The following is a 21441-nucleotide window of genomic DNA, read 5'->3' as shown; positions in this document are numbered from 1 at the left end:
GTGTGAAGACTGAGCTTTCATCATAAATTAGAGGAGTTTATTATGAGTTCATGTTAATGTGCATTTGTTTCTAAAGAAACCTCGCTAATATCAAAGGTCAGTGCAGAGGATTAAATTAGGTAGGTGTATGTAAGTAGTACAAAGAACTGTATCACACAATGCAGGACAATTATAATCATGTATCATCATGACTGATTCCAAAAAAATAGACTTAAGCAGTGAACTTATCTGCTTTTCTTGTAAGTGCTTGCAGTGCTAAGCATTTCTTACTCAAATAGTTCCACTGATACAGCTTTCATTTTTTTTTTTATTTGCAAGTTGCTTTAAATTTTTTCATTGATACTTATACTGACTTGAATAAAAATGAAGATTTCTGAGTTTTTTTTCTGTCTAACAAACAAACAGTGAAAATTCAAAGATCTATTCTGACTAAGTAGTTCAGATTGGTTCAGTAGAGTAGCTTAACTAAAAGGGTATACATTTTGCAAGGAGGAGGCCCAAACTGCAATCGGAGTTTATGGATAATTGCACTGGAGGCCCTGAAAAGGAACAGAGAAACAGTTTGGACTTGGACCAAGGTTTGTAGATGGTCATCCTTTTTAGCATTTCTGTAGTTTGTTCCCCTTCAGGCTGTTATGGACAAGTGATCCTAGTTATGCTTTTCAAACGCAGTGATGTTTACTAATAGTAGGAAGCAGCTGTTTTTATGGACTCTCTGAACACTTCTGAGTTGCAAAGGTATCCATAGGCAACCTTGAATGTTACAGTAATTGGAGGTTCGTGGAGGTCCATAGTCAGTCAGAGTATCACGTGAAGAAATTATCTTTTCTTGTTCCCTGTGCTTTTTACTTGCATTTCTCTTGCTTTAATGTTCCCCTTCTTTCATCTTAGGCATTCCTGTTCATCCAGAACTGTCCAAGTTCCGTTGCTGTTCATAAGCTGCTTGCTGTTTTCAAAGTGATAAGTCGTTAGTTTTTAATTCTGGTGGATATTCTTCTTAAAATTTAAGAATGCATGTTGACTTCTGTTCACACAAGTGAAGGCCATAAGATCATAATAAATCTGACCTGTGATTTATCTAATATTCTATCTCCCATAGTGACTGGCTTCAGAGGAAAATGCAGAAAGGCAGATGTTAAAGATGTAATGAAAAAGGCATAATTATACCCTTCATCCTGTTTTTCATTTTTTCTGTAACTTTTGGCTGTTCTTATGATACCTAGGTTCTGAAAATACTATTTTCCATAAAGATACTGCAACCAGTGAGTGTTCTGATTTTTGGATTTTTTTTTCTGGTTCATGTGATTTTTCTTCATTATTCACAAACTTGATGTGTCTATTTTGAATGCATTTTCTGATTTATACTGGGAATTCAGTTTTAAACTGTGACTCTCACCAGCTAGTTATCCATTCTGAATACTGATTTGTTAGTTCATGTTTAAAAATGCAGCAGTCCTGACTTCTGTTAACATGATTCCTGACTGATTAAAGTCCTGTTCCTGAGAACATATGCAAGTTGTCCATTGTCCTCAGTATGAGGAAATCTCATCCTGTCGTCTTTGATAACCATTCAGGATGTAATGTGATAAAACCAAACCCTTACTTTACTGGTAGACTGATGTGAGACCGTGTGTGTGCCAGGACAAACCATGTTTTCAAACTGACTTGTGACTTATAATTGCTGATACTAATTGTTCTAGTCATGAGGTATATGTATATATGTATATTTATTTTTTTAACCAATAGTTTGTGACCTATGTCTTTAATTATTGCACATATGTGCTGGAGACACTGAGCAAGATCAAAGAGGTAGGTTAGCAATTCAGACTGCTATTTTAACCAACAGAATGTCCAGATGGTTGTCAAGCAGCTGGGAATTAATCTTTTGCAGCATGATTAATCTGTACCTCAAAGTGTGTGTGCGTGCGTGTGTCTCTTGTTGTTATTTCTTTAATTTTATTTTATGTATATAGATTCTGCTCTTAATGGAGAAAAAACATTGAACAGAAAAAGGTATTATGCACTATTATTGTCACATTTTATAATTGTGAAATAAAAGTAGAGGTAGTTTTAATGACTATTTTAGATACTGAAATTAATAAATTAATAAAATATTGGCTTGGGAGCTGACAATGTGTAACGTACTAGAAAAATAAGTAGTAACACTGGAAAAAAAAACTAAGTTTTGTCTGCCTTTGTTTCAGTGTATACTGACTTATTTCACTGGTCTCAGCACTATGCAAATCAAACTAAGAACTTTTCAGGAAGTGTATAGTATTTTATTATGCTCTGCTCTTTACTAACTCCCTTTGAAATCAGTATGATTCCACTTGTTCACAGGGTTCAACTGGGTTCAGTTTCCAGTGCTGGCAATTGAAGATGGTTTGTTGCATTTGTTGGTCTCTTTTATGTAACTATGTCTAATAAGTTAAGTTACTACTATATATGACCTTTGACAATTTCTAGTAAGCCTTTAAGCTTTTTTGGTACTTTACTAATGTCAGCGAGTCTCTATTGCAAGTGGCAGATTGATGAATGGAAGTGGGACAGTTACCGCTCCAAATAAAGCTGTTAAGTAGAATGATGTGCTGTGAGGCTGATATGCATGTTATATTAGCTATATAAAAAATACCAATTAGAATAAAAACATCGTTTCAAGTTTGATTGAGATACAAAACTCCATGCTATTTTTTGCGTGCCTACTACTTTCAGCTTAGAAATCTGTGAAAAACATGTTCTCTTTTGAAAGAGGCTAATGATAATTACAAGTAAGAACAATTACCCATTCAATTATTTTTCTATATACAAAAAATATGGGTTAATATTTGGTGCTATCTAAAAACATGTCAGATGCTTTCTTGGGGGAAAGACAGACATGCTTTGATTTAGGAAAAAGCCTTTCATTTTTAGTGGCTGTCAAAGTGTGGCAATTTACTTAAGTGGATATCTAGGTTCTCTCTTAAAAATGCCCTGTAAAAATACTATAAATGGATGTAGTTGTGGTAGGTTTTCTTAGTATAAAGATATGGACCAGGTTAGGTTTTAAATGTACAGGTGTGTGTGTATTATATTTGTTTATAAGTATATATACTTAAGCCTATTAAAAATATTTGTGATGATTAGAAAAAAGGATTTTTTTTTTTAACAGGAGTACTTCAATAGAAATTTCTCCCCCCCCACCTTTGCCCCCAAATAATAACAGTCTTTTCCTGTAGAATCATGAAAAAAGGTTTTCCGTAATATCTGAAATACAAGTGCTTCTGGAATGCATGTACTTTTCAACCTACAAAGCTTTAAAACTTTTTAAACTGTGACATAATAGAAAGCTAGGAGAGTCTGATTCCTGGTCGGACTTTCTGGAGAGAGGATTCAGACACAGTTTTAATTTATCCATAGTTTAAAGCCATACTTCCCAGTTATTTATAACCATAATGATGTGTTGGGTAGAAAAATGGAATTTTCAAATGCCCTGAATCATAACAATGTTAATATGTTATAGCTAATCTTAAAAATATTTGAGGGTATAATATAAGGTACAAAAATTACGTAGTAAAAAAAGAGGTATTGTGCTAGTTACAATGCGAGATACATGATTACAAATTACTTCTGTCTGAAGTTGGCAAGGCTGTCTATAATAAATCCTGAATGTTTTACAAGTACAGTATCTCCTACCTTGGCCTAAGAAATATATAGATTAAAGCATCACAAAGTATTCATATGTATGTTTTTAACCCCTATGGTAGAAAGAGTAAACATGATTCAGTAAAAAGGTTTAGGGGTTTTTTGTTTTTTGCTTTTTTTTTTTAAGAAATATTTTTCTTCCATGAAAATACAAAGCACAGTGAACTGATTTTTTTGGCAGCTGCATAACACCAAGACAAATAAGTTTTGTCGTGCATTATAAGATGTACAAGTTATTGTTCTACATTGTTAGTTCTTACTTTGAAGTTCTCGTTTATTGTTTACATCCTTTTCCCTCCTTCCTCCTTCCCTCCCCCATATATTCATAGACTTAAAAAAAAATCTGGCAAGCAAACGTGTACCATGTTGTCAATATCCAAATAAAAAAAAAAATATCTTGGACAGATGTTGAACCTTCAGGATGGCACCCCTGGCCTGAGGGGGATCACTGAAATGAAGGCAAGTGAGCAGTGCTCAGTGGTTCAAAGTTACCTCTGAACTACAGCCTCAGATTACTAGTGTGAGTTTGCTTACTGATTTACTTTTAAATCAAGTATGTAAATAGATCAAATAGCTGGTACTCTTTCTTCAAATTTCTGTAGTGACAAAATGAATAGTTGTTTTTTTGAGGGGAAGAAATGTACTACCACCTTTGGTTTTATTTTGACAGTTATTTAAATTTTGTACCAAACATGTGCTATTAAAGTATAGGACAGTGGTATGATGAAAATCTATTTTTGAGGTAACAGTTGTCCCCTCGCCCTTTCCTTTTTTAATTAGGAAGAAAGTGTGACCAGGCAGTTAAGCTGCTCTATTGATACCACCCTCCATGGCTTTAAATAACAGGGACAGCACAGATGTTTGACATCAGTAATGTTTACATGGCCTTAGGGTTTAATTGCCTCATATTCTTTGTAAGGAGGATAAACAATGACAGAAATCCAAAGGAATGATGGTCAGGCTACAGCAATGGCTGCATTTCATGCATAGTTGCAAACTTTTTAGCTATAGCTAAATATCTTTTTTTTGTTTGTTTTGTTTTGATGACATGACAGACTTTCTCAGCTGCTTGGTAATAAAAGGCATATTGATCATAAAAAGATACAAAGGTACTGATAATAAAGTATTACAATTAATGAGCATCAGGACAATTAATTGCTGCTTCTAACAAGTTGAATGAGTACTTTAGGATTTTGTCATATCGGAGAAGTTTTTTAGCATTAAAAAAATCTGTCTTGTTATTACAGTGCTGCTTTAAGAAATGACTTAAGTATCTTGGACACAATTTTCAAATTTTATTTTGTTTACAACTAATTCTCCTGAGACAAAGCTGACAATCCTTTTTGGAATGTAGTCCCCAAATCTGTGAAATTTTGAAGGAGATTGTATTGGGACCAATGCAATGACTATAAAGTGAACTAAAATTGATGGAACCTAGTACAAGTGGAAGAATGTTTTTAAGTGAAAGATTAATGACAAGAAGTGGGAGCCAACTCAAACTACAGAGACTTCTGCTGTCAACCAGTGAGAAAACAGCTGTGTGGCTGAGAACAACCAACATCCCTTTAAAAATCTGTGTCCAAATTTAATACAAGACAAGTTTGAGTTTGATTTATTTTCCTGTTCTTTCAACCTACAGAATAATAAAAGCCTAGCCTAGATCTCAGTTGATGCAAAATGCCAGGGATTAATTTACATCAGCTTAGACTTCCTCACTTAGTTAATGACTAAACTGTAATATGTTTGTATGGATCTAATGGCTATGCTATACAATGGCTGTGCATCAGTGATTCATCCACTTTTAATGCAATTCAAGTAGATAGGAGTCTCTTTCATGTTTGGTTTCTAGTAATTGCGTTTCTGTAAGAACTTCGTATTTACTTAGAAAGTGTTCGGAGACTGTCTATCTAGAAGTGGATTACTGTGCTGTTTTTAAATCTGCATTTTTTTTTTTATTACATGGTAGTAAGATTTTCTTCTCTAATGTCACTTTGCTGGATGGACATAAGCGTATATTTTCTTATATACATTTGCATATATTTTATGTACAGAACGTGCATTTTTATCATTATGCTTATTTTAAAACTGTGGAAGAGCTGTAAGATGAGAACATGTTCCTTTTCCTTTGGATTAATCACAAGTCTAACTGGTTTTTTGCATGGTTGTTTACAGGAGGCTGTATGCCTTCCCTAATCTGGAGAAGTAGCTAGCCTCTTTATAAGTGGTATAATGAAGAGGCATATTTTAGGGGTATCGGTGGATATGGAGGCCAGAAGTTGAAAGCATATGCTGCTCTTGCTTCTTGTCTTCATAGCTGTTGAGTCTTCTAAACTTACTGCACTGAGTTTTGTGTTATACTTGTTCTGTTTTTGTAGCTCATGTTTTTAAAAGTTGTATAATTCTGCAAGTTACAGTGAACTGATATATAGCATAAATTAATCATGCAATAGAATTAATCACTTGACATGTTTATTCTTTATTTTAGTTAAATATTAGTGTTTGACTGCATTTGATAAATCAAAAGAGTAAAAATAAATATGCAATGAATAATGCTTTTTAGTTCATTTAAAATTCATCTATTAAAGATGAGAAGTCAGGTTTTAGTTGAGGTAAAATTTGGAAAACTGAAAATAGCTGAATGATGCCTGGTGTTGACTGTCCAGCTACGAGGAGATGGATCTCAGCACCACTGGCTCTTAGAACATCCTGAAAGCAAATTTTCCCTCCTTTTCCCAATCAGCAACAGAACACTGAAGGACATCTTCTGTTGGGATGTTGGTACTCTGGCTTGAATGATTTTGGCCTGTCCTCTCTATAGTAAAGGGGGAGTGTTATTAAGATCAGTCATTAAGATGTTTGGGAAGCTTTTTTGTCTACTTTGCTTTCTGAACAGGAGAAATGTAAGAAGTGCAGTAGCCTAAGTCTGAAGGCAACATCTTTGCTTTTCAGAAAACTGGGAAACAGAAAATACCTTTTGTATTTGGAGAGTCTTGAAAACACTCTTTAAAGGTATAATAAAACTATAGAAGAGATTTAAAAACACTTTCAAGATGACAAATGGGACTGTGAGTAAGAAATGGCAATGTGTTGCTGTGTTAAGGAAATGTGTTTTAAGTTCACTACCTTCAACAAAAACAGGCAGAAGCAGGAAATGTATTTCAGCAATATAATTCAGCAGTTATGTCCTTAATCCCATTATAAGGAACCTTCAAAAGAAAATATGCTTATTATGTGAAATCTCTGAATAACAGAAAACAAAAATAAACACTGATGTGGACTACAGGATGTTCTTTGTATAAATGTAACACCTGCCTAATGAATAAAAGCATGCTTACCATTCTTGGTATATTAACATAAATATTAACAATTTAATTTGTAAGTGTTTATTTAAATAAGAGTATATATATTTTTTCTGCGCAGTAGCAGTTCTTTTTATTGACAGCTAATGCCCCTTACTAATTTATTTTCTGACTAAATATTTTAGATTGAGGTCTTTTGTAATGGTTTTATCAACTAAATATTAAAACACTGAGAAACAGGATATGGTTTTTTTAATAGAAATTATGTGTTAGTGGCTTCCCATTGCCTTCTCAAAGACGTAAACGAAAACTTATTTAAAGAACACTATTGTAACTTAGTCTTTAACTTACATGTTGGTTTGATTTTTTTGCTTTTAAAGCTGGACATGAAAATAAAAATAGTGGAAGCTAAATTTCATGAGGAAAAGCTTAAATTACAACAGAAGCATGATACTGATGTTCAAAAGGTAAGAACTGTTGTAATTTTTTCCCTCTAAGGGAAAGACAGTATATAAAATGAAATAATAGAGAATTAGATTATAACAAATACAACTTTGAATTATTTAATACTTTAAAGAAACATTAATTTAAAATTGTGAAGTTGAAGTAAGATTAGAGGTAACATTTTGCATTAGCAAATAAGAATGTGGAATTTAGTGATTACATGAATTTAGGAAGGGGAAAAATGTTTGGAAAATCTAGTGAAAATACAAGATGATTTCTGCTTGTGTTCTAACAAGACCACCTATTTTGCAGCCTAAATACTTAAATGAATTCATTTGATAATGGAATTGTATATCTGTTTTTTCAACTGTTACTCTTTGCATTTTCTCCATAAAAAGTTTATTATTTTTGTGCACATTTATCTATAATTGTCTTTAAAAGAGTCCGTGAGTTAATCACATGCTTTTTTACTAATACACCAATAATACTTGTTCTCCTGCCCCTCTTTTTGACCCTGTAGCTTAAAGCATAGTCTGTTTTTTTTAAGCAGTTGTTATTGTATTTTTAAAGCTTTATATTACTTGTAATTCTTCACAGCAATAAAATGACATCAGATATACTTGCTTTGGGCTAAGTTGCGTTTGTTCTTACTGTATTGCAAAACATCATTTTTGTGAAGATTACAAAAAGACTGTTGAAGACCATACTATTTCTTGTAATACTGGATTTAAAAATGTGGGATCAAATTCTGTAAGGTACTAAGTCTTATGAAATGTCCTAACTGGCTTTAATTTCCATTAATATAATGGAGGTTAAATGCTCAGTGCTGGGGTCGTGGTGATTTAGCCTACTATAAGCTTTACATTGCTGAATGTCTTGGTTTTGTTTCTTAAAACTGAGTCAGAGACCTGGAGGAAGTTAGTTGATACAACACCATGACACATCAAAGCCTCCCAGAGAGGATGTTGGTATTTGGTCAGGTGCGTATTTGGCTCATCTGTTCTCACAGCCTGCAAACAAAGCTAGTGAGCAAAGATGAGTCTAACGGAAACAGCTTTATGAGAATAAGGAATAGTTTAAATGCTTTCTCATCTCTTTAGGCGTCATCCTTTTCTAACTGATGGTAGACGTCCATCTTTTGAAGTCGTTTTATGACGTGAGATATTTTAGAAAAGGTTAAACGGTGTCATATTAATCTTTAAAGACAAAAACCATTTAATGCAAACAGAGTAGTATTGTTTTAGAAGCTTCTGTTTGAGAGATTTGGGTCATTGCCATAAAATTTCTGTGAACTTAATGTTTATCTTAATAAAATTTTAATTAATGTCTCAGTGTGGAACTATTCAAATGTTTGATTTTTTTTCCAAAATCATTGTGTACAGTTATGTAAATGTAGTTATACCTACTATTTCAACCAATCGTTTCCTGGAATACCTACAAAGAATTGTAACTGGTGGAGTAAATGAAAGTGAAATGAAACTCACCAAGGATTTAAGCATTTCTTAATTTTCCTAAAAATTTAGATGATTTTAAATGACATTAGGCAGTGTAAATATGATGAGAGTGTAAATACGTATAAAATATCAGTATGAAAATCACTATCATTTGCAGTATTCTAGGGGACTAGCTTAACTTTTTGGTGTTGGGCAGAGCCTTTGCTGCGTTAACAAGTTTAAAAGAAAACAAAAATAACCCCTCTCCCCTAAGCTGAAATTCCATTTCAATCTTTTAAAAAGATCTAAGGCTAACAGTGTAAGTAACATCACTCAATTGGGGGAATGTGAAAGGGAGAAAAGAGTATTGTTCTAGTTTCATGGATTTTTATTAACAATCTCATGATTTGAATAGACAAAGTGCAATTAAATTCCTTTATTCTGTAATAGCTGCTGTGGCTATGCTTTGGCACCATTTTATGTCTTCCATTCCCAAATATTAATTGGAAGAGTATTACTATTATTGAAAGAGAGGACCAGAATCAAAATCTAGACTATTGGTTCTGTCTGAGTTGCACAGAAGATTCTTGGCAGGGATATTCAGAATGCTTTTTTGTGGAAGGTATACTTCCTAAGTACTTGCATTTGAAAGTGTGGGTTTCATGTGTGTCTCAGCAAAGAAACTGTAAATTTCCTTCGCCCTTTTAGTAGACTTTCCTCTTTTGTTTTCTGAAATCCCACGAGATTAACTGAACATTTAACATCTAGATCATCTTTCAAAAATTTTGCATATCTAAATACTGTTACCAGTAAAGAAATATTGAGGGCTTCTGAAGATTGTTCTTCAGATTCACTTTTTTTTCTGTTGTAATAAGAATGTTGCATTAAACTGACTCTGAATGGTAGAAATTCCATATACTACTACCTACTTTGGTTTATTTGCTACTATCTTCTCTTTGGCTGTGAAACTTTTATATTTCATCATTTAGTCCTGTGAGATCTAAGTACTTCTTGAAGGCAGCTCCTTTGAGAGATACCAGTTTGTATTTTATGCACTTGTAGTTTTTTTTGGGGGGGGTTTGTTAAAGTATTTTGAATTTTCACTACAGATTTTAGATAGAAAGAATAATGAAATAGAAGTATTGAAGACCCTCTACAAAACCAAGCAAAATGAAGCTGAGGAAACTATTAGAAAACTGGAGAAAAAAGGTGAATTTTATCTTCATGATTGTTTTTTCTGCATGGTAATATTGTAGTACATCATGCTTGTGACTGAGCTGTTTTTTTTTTTTTTTTTTTTTTTTTTTTTCCTCTAGGTGCGTGTGTACCTTTTCTTGTGTTTTCAAGTTGCATCTAATGTCTTGCCCCTAACTTCCTATAGATATTAGAGGCTTATCTGGTTGTCTTTGCTCTCTGATGTCTAAACCAAATTTTCCAAGAGAGGGTACAATCTTATAAAATTTAATACTAATATTTTTTGAGAGCCACAAAAAAATTATTGGTGTCAAAGTGTTTTAACCACTTCAAAGTTTTTTGGAATCTCTGTTTCAGATTTAATTTATTTATACATTCAGTACATTTTGATTAAATCTTAATGTATTATTTATTTAGGGCTGTTGGGGCAAGAGATTTCAAACATGAGTAGTAGTCTTGAAAGCATAAGTACAAAACTAGGCATATCTGGGTGTGGCTTGTCAGTAGCTTTTGAACATTAATTTCTTTCAGAATTTCTTGGATTGTATTTACTCCACAGACGGAACCACAAGCTTGGTAACATGGATACTAAAAAAGAGAGAGTTGCAGTTAAAGTAATGTTTCCAGCTCCTTGGTGAAGTAAATTATCCTGTAAGGAATGCCATGCTTCTGTTGGTAGGCTGGTGGCTGGGCTCACCTGTAGCAGATAGATTTTGTAGAAAACAAAGCAAGAATATATTCACTTTTCAAAAGTGACTGATGATTTCCAGCATCTGCTGGCCGTGACAGTGACCAGAATACAAAGCTATCAGCCTCAATTCTTGATACTTTCAGTTGTAATTCAAATTGGGGCATTTAATTTTCTTGAATATTTGAGGGTATTGAGCCCTAAGGAGAACTTTCAGAGATGCACACCAAATCATGTTAAAAATGCCTATTTTCTTTAGGCTTTGTGTAATTCTGCAGGTATGTACTTATTGTGAAAATAAAACCATGAAACATTATAGAAATTAGAGAGAGAATGCCTTGTGCTAGCTTAATGGCACAGAATTTAAGCATTAATTTTTAAAGAAGTGTTTACACTAGGTATTTTTGAGAGTGGTAAAACATGCCAAAACAGAGCCATTCGAAAAAACCTAATGTAATCGAATTGCATCTGTTGCCAACGCTGAAAAACCCCCGGTACTGCCTCTGGAATAAATGTTTGTTTTCCCATTTTATGACAGTTCAGACCCTTGTTCGTGAGTCACAAGTTGTCAGAGAAGCAAAGGAAAAGCAGATTGTGGAGTTAAAGAAGATGTGTGAGCAAAGCGCTGATTCTTTGAACAACGAGTGGGAGAAAAGGGTAATGAATAGTACTTGTTTGAAAGGCTACTATAGTGTGTATCTAGGATAATGCATTTTGTCATTTAAAAAAAAAATAAAAGGAATGTTACTTTAATGCTATTTTTTTGTATTGGTTTTACTTATTTCTAGAGTAATCCTGCCAGGTTCCTTTTGCTAACTGTTGTGTACACAGACACCACTGTTCACTCGAGAAGCTATTCCTAGGGTTCATCTGATCCTCTTGGCAAGTCTCTCCATTTATTAGGGAAGTGTTTATTTCTGGTTGACCTGACATGGAATTTTAATCTAAGTAAACCTGGTGCTACCTGCTGCCACAGTGTTTTCTTTGAACTAGTATTTTTGGATTGGCCCGGAAATTTTTCAGTGTATTTTTATTCATTGTTAGACTCAAGGCAGCATCAGAGTAGAGTGGAGCACGTTTCTTGCAATATAGCTTTGGCTTTGCCCAGCGTGTTGGTCAGTATTTGCACCTTTACTGCTCGGGAGATGGAGGGTCATAAAAAGGGCAAAACACTCATGTCAAAGTATGCTGTTTAGATTTTTTTATTATTATTTAATTTATTTTAATTTTTGCTGTGCTGCATCTAGAAGTGATGTTATGCTTCCTCCTTTTCTTATAAGGAGAGAAATCATAAATCTCTTTGTACAGAAGACCTTGCGGCTTTAGGGATAGCTTTTTGATTAGAAAAGCGTTATTTTCAGTGAGGTCCTCCCACTTGTTCTGCGTAGTTACGTAGCAAGTGCTGTTCCTACAGCTGTTGTTATTGGTGATGCCAGTATGCAAACAAGAAGACAAATAAAGATACTAATATTAATTTAAATTTAGTGAAATTAGAACTTTATTTTATGGAAAAAAGAAGGATAGTCAGAAGTATAAAGGAAATATAAGTTGACAGTAAAATACTTTTATGATTTTGTATATCATTTTCTTTTGAGTGTTTTTTTTCTTTAAATAGTTGTTGATTTGTTTTAATAGATACTGCTAATGGTCATGCTAATATTATTATAGTCTGTGGTGAAGGTGGAGACATTCACAGAATTTCCAGTTTATTTTGATGTACAATGCGAGATACTGTCACCTAAGTGGTCTGAATCCAAGCAGTTGTGTGATATGAGTTGCAATGAGATTTTAAAATATGAAACACTTAGGTTTTCTTTTATGACTCTTTCCCCCTGTCTATACCTATAGAAACAGAAATTATTTTCTCTTTTTTTGTTTTTAATTGGGAAAGCCTCCAGACTGCTATGTAATTATTCTCTAATTTACCTCTAGTAATGAAACTTGAGTGAGTGATAATATATTAGCAGCCTTCAGCACTATGGCATTCCATGCATTTAGATATTAAGCTTTTGATAAGTACTACAAAGACCATTGTATAATAGTTATCCATAGATCATGTGTACTTGCAGATTAAAAAAAAAAATCCAGATTATTTTTTAAATACACCTCAAATTCAGCAAAGCTTCCAAATTTAGAAGTATATACACAATACTTAAATTTTGTTTTCATTCTTGCAGTTCTGATGAAAACTCTTACATTAAGTTGCTGTATGCTGCTGAATTCTATGAAATAATTGTCCAGATTCACAGACAGCTCCATATATTTGTATTATAGAAAATATTTGGTCAGGCAGTAGGCAGAGTAAGTAGTAACTTTCTCCTAATCTTAAGGTGGAGAGAGAATCTGTATTTGCCTAAATTAGCCTATTTTAACAGTATGCTTGGAATGATGCTTTCAATTTGTCCATTGCAGCCTTCTCCCTCAGCTGTTACTCTAAACAAAATGCATTTGTTTGAAATTTGAGCGATAGGCGAGAGCTGTTGTGTAGCTAACACACCATGCAAGTTTAGTATGCTAGTTTAATGTAACACTAGTGTGTGTGTATTGTGTAAAGCCTAGATTTGTATCTACTTAACTAGGAGGTGATACCACTGCTGTTGAGAATTGAAATAAAGGGCTAGTAATGAGGCAAACAATCCTCTAATTATCTAATTAGATAAATAGATAGTCAAGGTTCTCCAGCATTTTATAAATTGAGATGCTGGTGAGCTGGTAACATAGGTGTCTTGAGAGTGTTAGTGTTTCTATAATAGAAATTCATTAATTTTTATATGATAATCATTGATGGTCAGTTTAAATATATAAACAATATCAGAGAATGGCAAAAATTGACTTTGTTAGCCTGCGGTTAGGTAGAAGGATAAGTAATGCTCTCTGTTTCTGAAATTTACACTTTTTATAGTCGGAGCAAACTTATTGAATAAGAAAATGGTATGTTTTTGTTCTAGAGCACAGAACATGGCCTGCATTTGTCAGTTATTTTAGGTAAAATATGTATTAAAAATACTTATAAATGCTAGTTTTATGCTATTTAGTATTTTGTAATATTTTTGTGATGCAGCTTCACAATGCTGTGGCTGAAATGGAAAAGGAGAAGTTTAATATTCAGAAGAAACACACAGAAAATATTCAAGAACTGCTTGAGGACACCAATGTTCGTCTTAACAAAATGGAGGAAGAATATCTGGAGCAGATAAAGTCAACTGTATGTTTTTTTGATGACCATTTAATTCCCTTTATCTCTTAGATTCCCTTTCTAGTGTTTCAGTATGTTGAACGTCAAATTGAAGTTGGGTGTACCTAAACTCCTAATGTTTTTTCATTCCCACTCTTTGTCCTGTGTTTGAGTGATGGTCTCATAAGCAAAACTCACTTGTGATGGCACTGATTTGACAAACAAAAACAAATTCTTCACTGATCAGAATTGCGTGGAAAGCCTCACATCAAGTAGAAGCCATTGTGTTGCAAAGAGGCACAAAATCTCAGGAGTAGGTATAGTGTTAGAGATGAAGTAGTTTATTGTGTAAATTGTAAAAAAGCAAATAAGTGTTAGTAAAAATGAAAAAGTCTCCTCAATAAAACATTCCATTCTTTTTATCAGTGTGAGACATGAAGAGAACTGAATGAGTGAAAGGACAATGTCAAACAAACTTTATTCTCTTATTAACGAATATTGAATTTAAAAATTAGCATTCTGATCATGTCATAGGTACCGGTAAATACAGAGAAAAATGGACACACTCTGTCAGCAAGATTGAATTTAAGAACCATCAAAACTAGACAGATCTTGCTGAGCAGCTTCTGATTTAATAATTAAACAAGGTAGAGTTCAAGACAGGGCTTAAGATAAAAGACTAGGCTGTCACTGAAAATTAGGTTTTTTTTCTTCCTTTCTCTCTCTCTCTCTCTCTCTCTCTCTCCTCCTCCCTCCCTCCCTCCTTTTTTTGTTGTTGTTTTTGGTATTTCAGAGTTCTTTCCTTGCTCAAAGTTTTGCACTGTCAAGAGTGCCATTGTTGTTAGCAAATAAAATTCACTGAATGATTTAATTAGCATTGTAGAACTGATAAGTAGAGAGGGAAAAATTGGGATATGTAGGGCTAGTTACGAAACTGGCATGATTTGCCATTAATACTTACAAAATGTGAAAGCAACAGTGTATTGCTAAATTGAAAAACATGCTGTAATATATTAAAGCATTGTGAGATCTCAGTAGTAAGTAGCATTAGAAGCATAGTCCATCTGTCCTCTCCCATGTTCAGCCATCTCTGATCTCTGTCCCAGTAGCATTTCAGCTTCAGGTGAAAGAGTATCCAAGGGCAGAGATAGGAGGGGGTGTGGATCCTCTGTCCTAACGATTGCTTGGATTTGAACTATTGGCTCCTACTTTGGTTAGACAAATTATTCCAAGTGTAGATGAGGTCTACTAAGAGCAGTGTACAGTAGGTAGTATGAGTTTATCAGATATTGTAAAATTATCCCGAAGTCCTGCAAAGCAACTCTCAAAATGGCTTTTTCAATGAAACCCCTCATCTCAAAGTTAACCATCATCTTACTTTCTTCCTACCCAGTTCCCTTGCAGAATTTTCCTGTTGTATGTTTTGCAAGACTGACTGACTACAGTAAAACATATTTTCATGTTTTTGATATTTTGGAATTTTTGATGGTTTTGGAATTTTGATGTTACCAAAAAAAAAAAAAAAAAAAGTGTTCTACATCCGAACAGCATTTTCTGTATTTTATTTGTCTGTATTTTATGATACTGATGCTTCATAGCTATCCTTCCTACTTTAAAAGATTTATACTTTAGAAATCAGTTGCAAATACTGTTTCACTTGTGGAGAAGGCATGCTGCTTCTTGGAAGGGGAGGTTTAGATACGCATATTCTGAAGGGTTTTTTTTTATATACAACATAGAATCTACTGTCATGACTGATCACAGCTTTGCTATTGTAACTCTTGTATCTCCAGACCGCCAAAGAGCCTTACTGCTCTAGGCTACTGAATAGCTACAGAGGTGTATACTAATTTATTCTGGTGGTTTCTTAACAATGACCTATTCTTTTAGAACCAGATGGTCAAAGAACTGGAGGCTCGTGTCCAGCAGTTGACTGTTGAGGCTGAAAATAGTAATTTACAGCGTCAAAAGTTATCTCAAGAAAAGATTGATGCAGAACAGTGTTACCAGGCAGTATGCTCTGAACTTCAGGAAGTGAAAGCAAGGTAATTAAGTAGTGTTTGCTGCTTTTAACTTTGAAGAATATGGAATTCCCAAAACCAAACACTAGTCATTTTATTTTAAGAACCCAGGGGATGGTAATTGGCATTAGCAAATTGTCATGAGAATAAGTTAAATGCAAAAACTGATTTTGGAACTGACCAATATGTTGTAAGCATGCTATCTTTCCTTTGTTTAAATACATTTCATTCCATTACAATGAGCACATGGAACAGATCGACTTGCCCACTATAGAATTGATACAAAACAGGTAAAATGCCAAATATGAAAGCAATTTCTGCATTCTGTTTGCTTACTACTTGTAGGCACAGCTCACTTCAGAAAGACAGGGACCGTATTATGCAAGAATATGAAGAGAACATTCAGCAACTACAAAATAAATATGATGTTGATATAAATTTTATAAAACAAGAACATGCTCTCTCTGCCGCTAAGGTATGTTTCTATGTATAATAAGCATAAAAATGCTTGCTTGTTAGTTGTTTATTTCTGAACTAATCTCTTTGATGTTATCAATGTAATACATCTGAATAAATCCAGGGAATTATTCAGTTGCCTAAATTGTTTGTGTGCATAACTTTAAAAAAATTGTGATTTAAGTTTTCATTTCCAAAGTTGACTGAAAAATTGACTGAAGTTGACTGAGAGTTTAGGGGAGAGATTATTATATATGTACATACAGATGGTATTTTCATGGCTAGTTCAGCTAAGGCTCAATTAATTTTGGATTAACAATGTTTGTGTTGCTGTAGAAGTTCAAGATGCAGAGGAACCTCAGCATGCTTAAAGACTTATTGCTTTCATAAGACATCCTCAACAGATTATTTCTGGAAAAAATATCTTCCATTATGCGTTTGAAGATGAATTTTCTTGTCCGTCTTTCGTATGGTACACTGTGTCAAATATTTATATATTTATAGAATTTAAAATAACTGTTTAAATACAAGTTTCCCCAAAATACAGTAGATCCATTTTTCTGTACAAATATCTGTGTTGATATGTTGTGCGTGCTTTGGCAGATACATCTATGTTACATATCTCGTATCTTTTTCAAGTTAACTAACTGTAGAAAACGTTCATGTTTTAAATACTCTGCTAAACCTTAGAGCCCTGAATAAATGGAACCTTTTGCATTTATTTAGTGAAATTCTGGGAGCTATTGTTTTGTTTGCATCTTTAAGTTGAACAAAGTAACAGAAGTAGAATAGCTAGAGCTGGGGACTCATCAATTTTCTTTCCCAAATTGATTATTTTTTCCAATTTCTAGTCAACTTTGGAAGGTAAACTTAAGAAGTTAATGTTATAACTGTAGAAGTAATGCAGAGGATGTAAGACAAAAATTCCTCCTCCTATTAAAACCCTACAGGCATCTAATGTGATTGAAGAATTAGAACATAATGTGTCTCTGTTAAAACAACAGTTACAAGAATCAGAACATCAAAGGCAGCAGCAGCTGAGGGTAAGTTCTATTTTTTAAAAAAACTTTTTCCAATGTTTAGGTAGCCAAACTTGTGTACACTTAGATACATATTGTATCTAAGGTTGAAAAAAGGAGTATGATCAAAAGAGGTCACTTTATGGATAAGAACAGAATTTTTACAAGAACTTTTTGACCGTTTATCTTAAATGATACGTTAAATCAGGAGAAGCATGTTTCAATGGGTTATAGAGAATCACATTAAAGAATTGAAAAGGTCATTTTACTTTCTTAAGGCAGCATATAATTTTAAGTAAGCTTCAATATTGTATTTATTTCTGTTACTTTTTAACAGTTCAGTATTTCATCTTCTCATAGACATGTAGGTTAATCATTCTGTCTTGGGATAATGACTTCCATTTCTTCATGTATCAATCCTGTTTGAGTTTTAGCATCCGCTTGTCCTCCCTTCTCTTTCAATATACAGTTTACATAGTATAGAATTGCACTTTAATAGCTCAGGAAAGCTAGTGCTCTTACTTTTTAGAAGTGTTGAACAATGCAATTTGGGCTGTTTTTTGTTATGCGTGGATATTTTTCTTTTGGTTGATTTTTTTCAATATAAAAATAATTGCTTAATGATGACACAAAGTGGATTTTTAACTTTTATGGACTGTGTGTTACGGCAAAACAAGTGGATGCATTTAATGACTGCTTTGAAATGAAAAGAGAAATGTGATTTGTCTGTTTAAAATATACATCTCTATTTGCAGGATCAAGACTACAAGTTTCAACAGGACAAATTTCACTTGGAGCGTGTGTATGAAAAACAGGTACTGTTTTAATGTAAAATGTTATTCACATTTCCAAATTTGTTGTATGCAGCCACTAGGTTGTTTAAGTTCTGAAGCAGTTACCCCTTCCCCTCTTGCCTCCAATAATTTTCAAGAAGGCTGAGAATATGCAAATAATGAAACCTAATACCACTATGAAAATAATCAGCTTTTAAACAAGGATAAAGATGTTAAAATGTTTAACGTAAGTGTAGTATCAGTGGCTTGAAATGTGGTAATGCGTGCTCTTTAACCCACGTTGAGTGGGATTTGTTCCAGCTACGAAGATGCGGTACTTCCAATGCTCTTACTGTATTTTTTTTTTCCATTATTTTGGCTCTTTTTTAGGCAGCTATTGAGGTTGTAAAAGAAAAACTGCAGTGACAAAGGCTGGATGTGGAACAACTGTTCATTGTTTGTCAGTGTGAGAAGTGGGAGGTCTTAAGTGAAACTCTAGCAGGTGGCAGTTTCAAAATAAACTTTTTCACACAATATATAGTGAATCTGTGGAGGTCTGCCATAGGATACTGTGAAATCTAAACATTTCACATGGGTTAGAAAAATAATTGGACAAATTCAAGGAAAATTGGCTTAGACTATCTCTATACTTAGACCAAATATAGAGATAATGCCTCTGATTTCTAGGTAATTACAGTTCCAAATTGTGGAGGTTGGGAGAGCGTAACAACGAGGCATTGCTGTGTGCTTGTCCTCTTTTGCTGGCATCTGATATTAACTGCTATTACAGTAAAGATACTGTTGAAAAAGATAAATTGAACTTAGCCTAGACCTGTTGCCACAGTTCATATGTTCTTCCATACTTCTTTTTCCCAATATATCTTTATTCTATGCTCTTCTGGGATTTGAATATATGTTCTCTATATATTGCTGGCATGCATTGTTTTCACATCAGAAACTTAAATTAAAAAATGTAGTTCTTAGCAAAAGCAGTTTATTGTAGAGCACTTATCAAATACTGCCTATTCCTTTAAACCTTATGCATCAATAGGTTTCAAATAAAAGTTAATTTTTAATGGCATATGTTCAGCTCAGGCAATATTTAATAAGAGTATGTGCTACTTAATGGAAAGAATGTGTTTTTCAAACATATCGTTTTCAAATATGGCAACTTTATAACATAAAGTGATGAACTGCAATCATAGCTACTAGTCATTTACTAGAACATGAATTTTAGTGGGTTTTTTATTTTAGTTAGTTCCTTCTGCTGACTTGAGTTTAAATACATTTTTATTTATTTTTACAAGATATGTTTTGGTCTAAACCTAGATTTCATTTGTGTTTTTGCCAGACTGAGTTAGTTTCTGTGAATGTTGTCCTCAAGAAAGACTGGAATTGGAATAGTACTGCAGATCAGAATAAAAACATATTAGCAAAATTTGAATGTCTTCTGGCTACTGAGCTGCAGTGAATGGAACGCTGTTGGAACAAAATAACTCTTCTGAGAGCCAGTTTGCCCAAATGTGTCTGGTAATGATCCCAGGCACTAAGTCAGAATGGTGTGGAATGGCCCACATCTGCACTGGCAGAATTTCTTATTCTGCCTAGCAAGGGGCTTGTATCCATGTTGCCTTCTTGAAGGGGTGCCCGTCCTGTGCTAATCTTGAACAACTTTTGAGAAATGCTGCTTTGCCTTGGCTAAAGGATGTCAGCAATCACTCTACATAGCATACATAGACATTTGAGTTCCAGTGCTCAGAAACTAATCTGGATGTCTGAACAGAAGAAAGCTCTAAAAGTATATTACCTTTATATAAATAGCTCAAGATGAGTAATTATGTTTGAGTAGACTGCAAAACTGACCTAAAAAGCCAAACAGGTTGCAAAAACCTTAGAACATCTTTGAGAGAGGAACTGCTGAGTACCTTTCTGATCTTCTCTGCGTAGTTTAGATCTACTTTAGTTCAATGATTCTGTTACTCTAAAGACATGGCAAAGAGCTTAGAAAGATGATAATGTTGCATATTGTATAGTGAAAATTGATCGTCTCAAGTGAGAGGAGACTCCAGAGGGCTGTTAGTTCTTTGGCCAAGCGTGATGTTGGATCTGTAGTGTGGATTGTCTGCAGACTGGGGAGAAATTGTGCTGTGTGAAGAACTATTTTCTCCAAGTAAAACTCTTCTGCATAAATATTTTATGTTCTACACAATGCTATTCAAAAATTTTGGAAGTAATTTATGACCTCTGTCTTGTTGACAATGCCTAATGATAGTTTAATTTCAGAGAGTGGTTTTCTGATGTCTTGCGTTGCCTCTGGTTTTAGTTTAGAGATTTTGTTAAAGGGATGAGTTTGGCATACTCCATAAAATTCTGCATGGATGTTTTGGACTACATCACGTCTCTCCTTTTTACAAGGGGTAAAACTTTTTTTAAATTAACAGTACAATTCAGATCTTAAGTGATGCAGAAGATGATCAACAAATGTGTTTAAGTTCTTTACTGTAATAATTTGATTTTAACAGTGCATCTATTTGGAATCACTATTATGCTGTTCAAATTTTTAACTCTCATTTTTTCTGATATTTCAAGATTTTGTCACTACAACATCAAGCTAAAAAGAGAGAATGCAATTATTGAGAGAATGTCATTTGACTCCTATATTAGATAACATGAAGCTTATTTTGGCAGGCATGTAACTGTGTATCAGTTCAAAAAGAAAAACTTATTTTTGATAGATAACTAGCAATTTGCACATTCAGAAATTTTGATTTAACTATGTGCTTTGAAAATAAAACCTTTGAGGGCAGAGGAGTAAATACATGTGAATGATCTATTGCTATAAATCCATAAAGTAGTAGGATTGGCCCATAAAATACTAAAAACGAGCTTGCCTTCAAGTGAGGGAATAATAAATTCTGTGGTGCAATCTGTTCACTTAAGTACCTTCCCATTATCTAATAATCTTTATTGGTCTACAGTGGCTATACCCTACTAGGATATTTAAACATCAAACAAACAATAGGTAGTAACCCTAAATGTCACTACTTGATTAAATGTGCTTATCTGCTGAATCAGGAACCAGTTAGGCTAAATGATTTTACAAGCAAAGGAAACACCTGCTTTTTACAAATAATCTACTGCTTGTTTTCCAAACATTTCAGCTAAGCCTAAGAACAGTGACGGTTTATTACTGAGAGCTGTTTCTGAGCCAGCTGCTAAATACATTTTACTTTATCAGGATTGGTAATACCATCTTTA

General features: G+C 33.7%; 1 protein-coding gene across 3 annotated transcripts in view; it reads left to right on the top strand.

The window, feature by feature from the left end:
- The window catches only part of CEP112 (centrosomal protein 112), a 173036-nt gene that overhangs the window by 25156 nt on the left and 126439 nt on the right, over positions 1-21441 (top strand). For all 3 annotated transcript variants that reach the window (XM_062591590.1, XM_062591592.1, XM_062591591.1), the window contains 8 exons: positions 7361-7447; positions 9967-10066; positions 11278-11396; positions 13801-13944; positions 15805-15959; positions 16281-16410; positions 17342-17434; positions 18166-18225. In XM_062591590.1, the coding sequence (XP_062447574.1) occupies positions 7361-7447; positions 9967-10066; positions 11278-11396; positions 13801-13944; positions 15805-15959; positions 16281-16410; positions 17342-17434; positions 18166-18225 (888 nt within the window). The remainder of the gene's footprint in view (positions 1-7360; positions 7448-9966; positions 10067-11277; positions 11397-13800; positions 13945-15804; positions 15960-16280; positions 16411-17341; positions 17435-18165; positions 18226-21441) is intronic.

Source organism: Rhea pennata, chromosome 19 (genome assembly GCF_028389875.1).
Source record: "Rhea pennata isolate bPtePen1 chromosome 19, bPtePen1.pri, whole genome shotgun sequence".
Classification (NCBI taxonomy): Eukaryota; Metazoa; Chordata; class Aves; order Rheiformes; family Rheidae; genus Rhea; species Rhea pennata.
The sequence above is the reverse complement of the archived record's forward strand: the minus strand, read 5'-3'. Positions and strand labels throughout refer to the sequence as shown.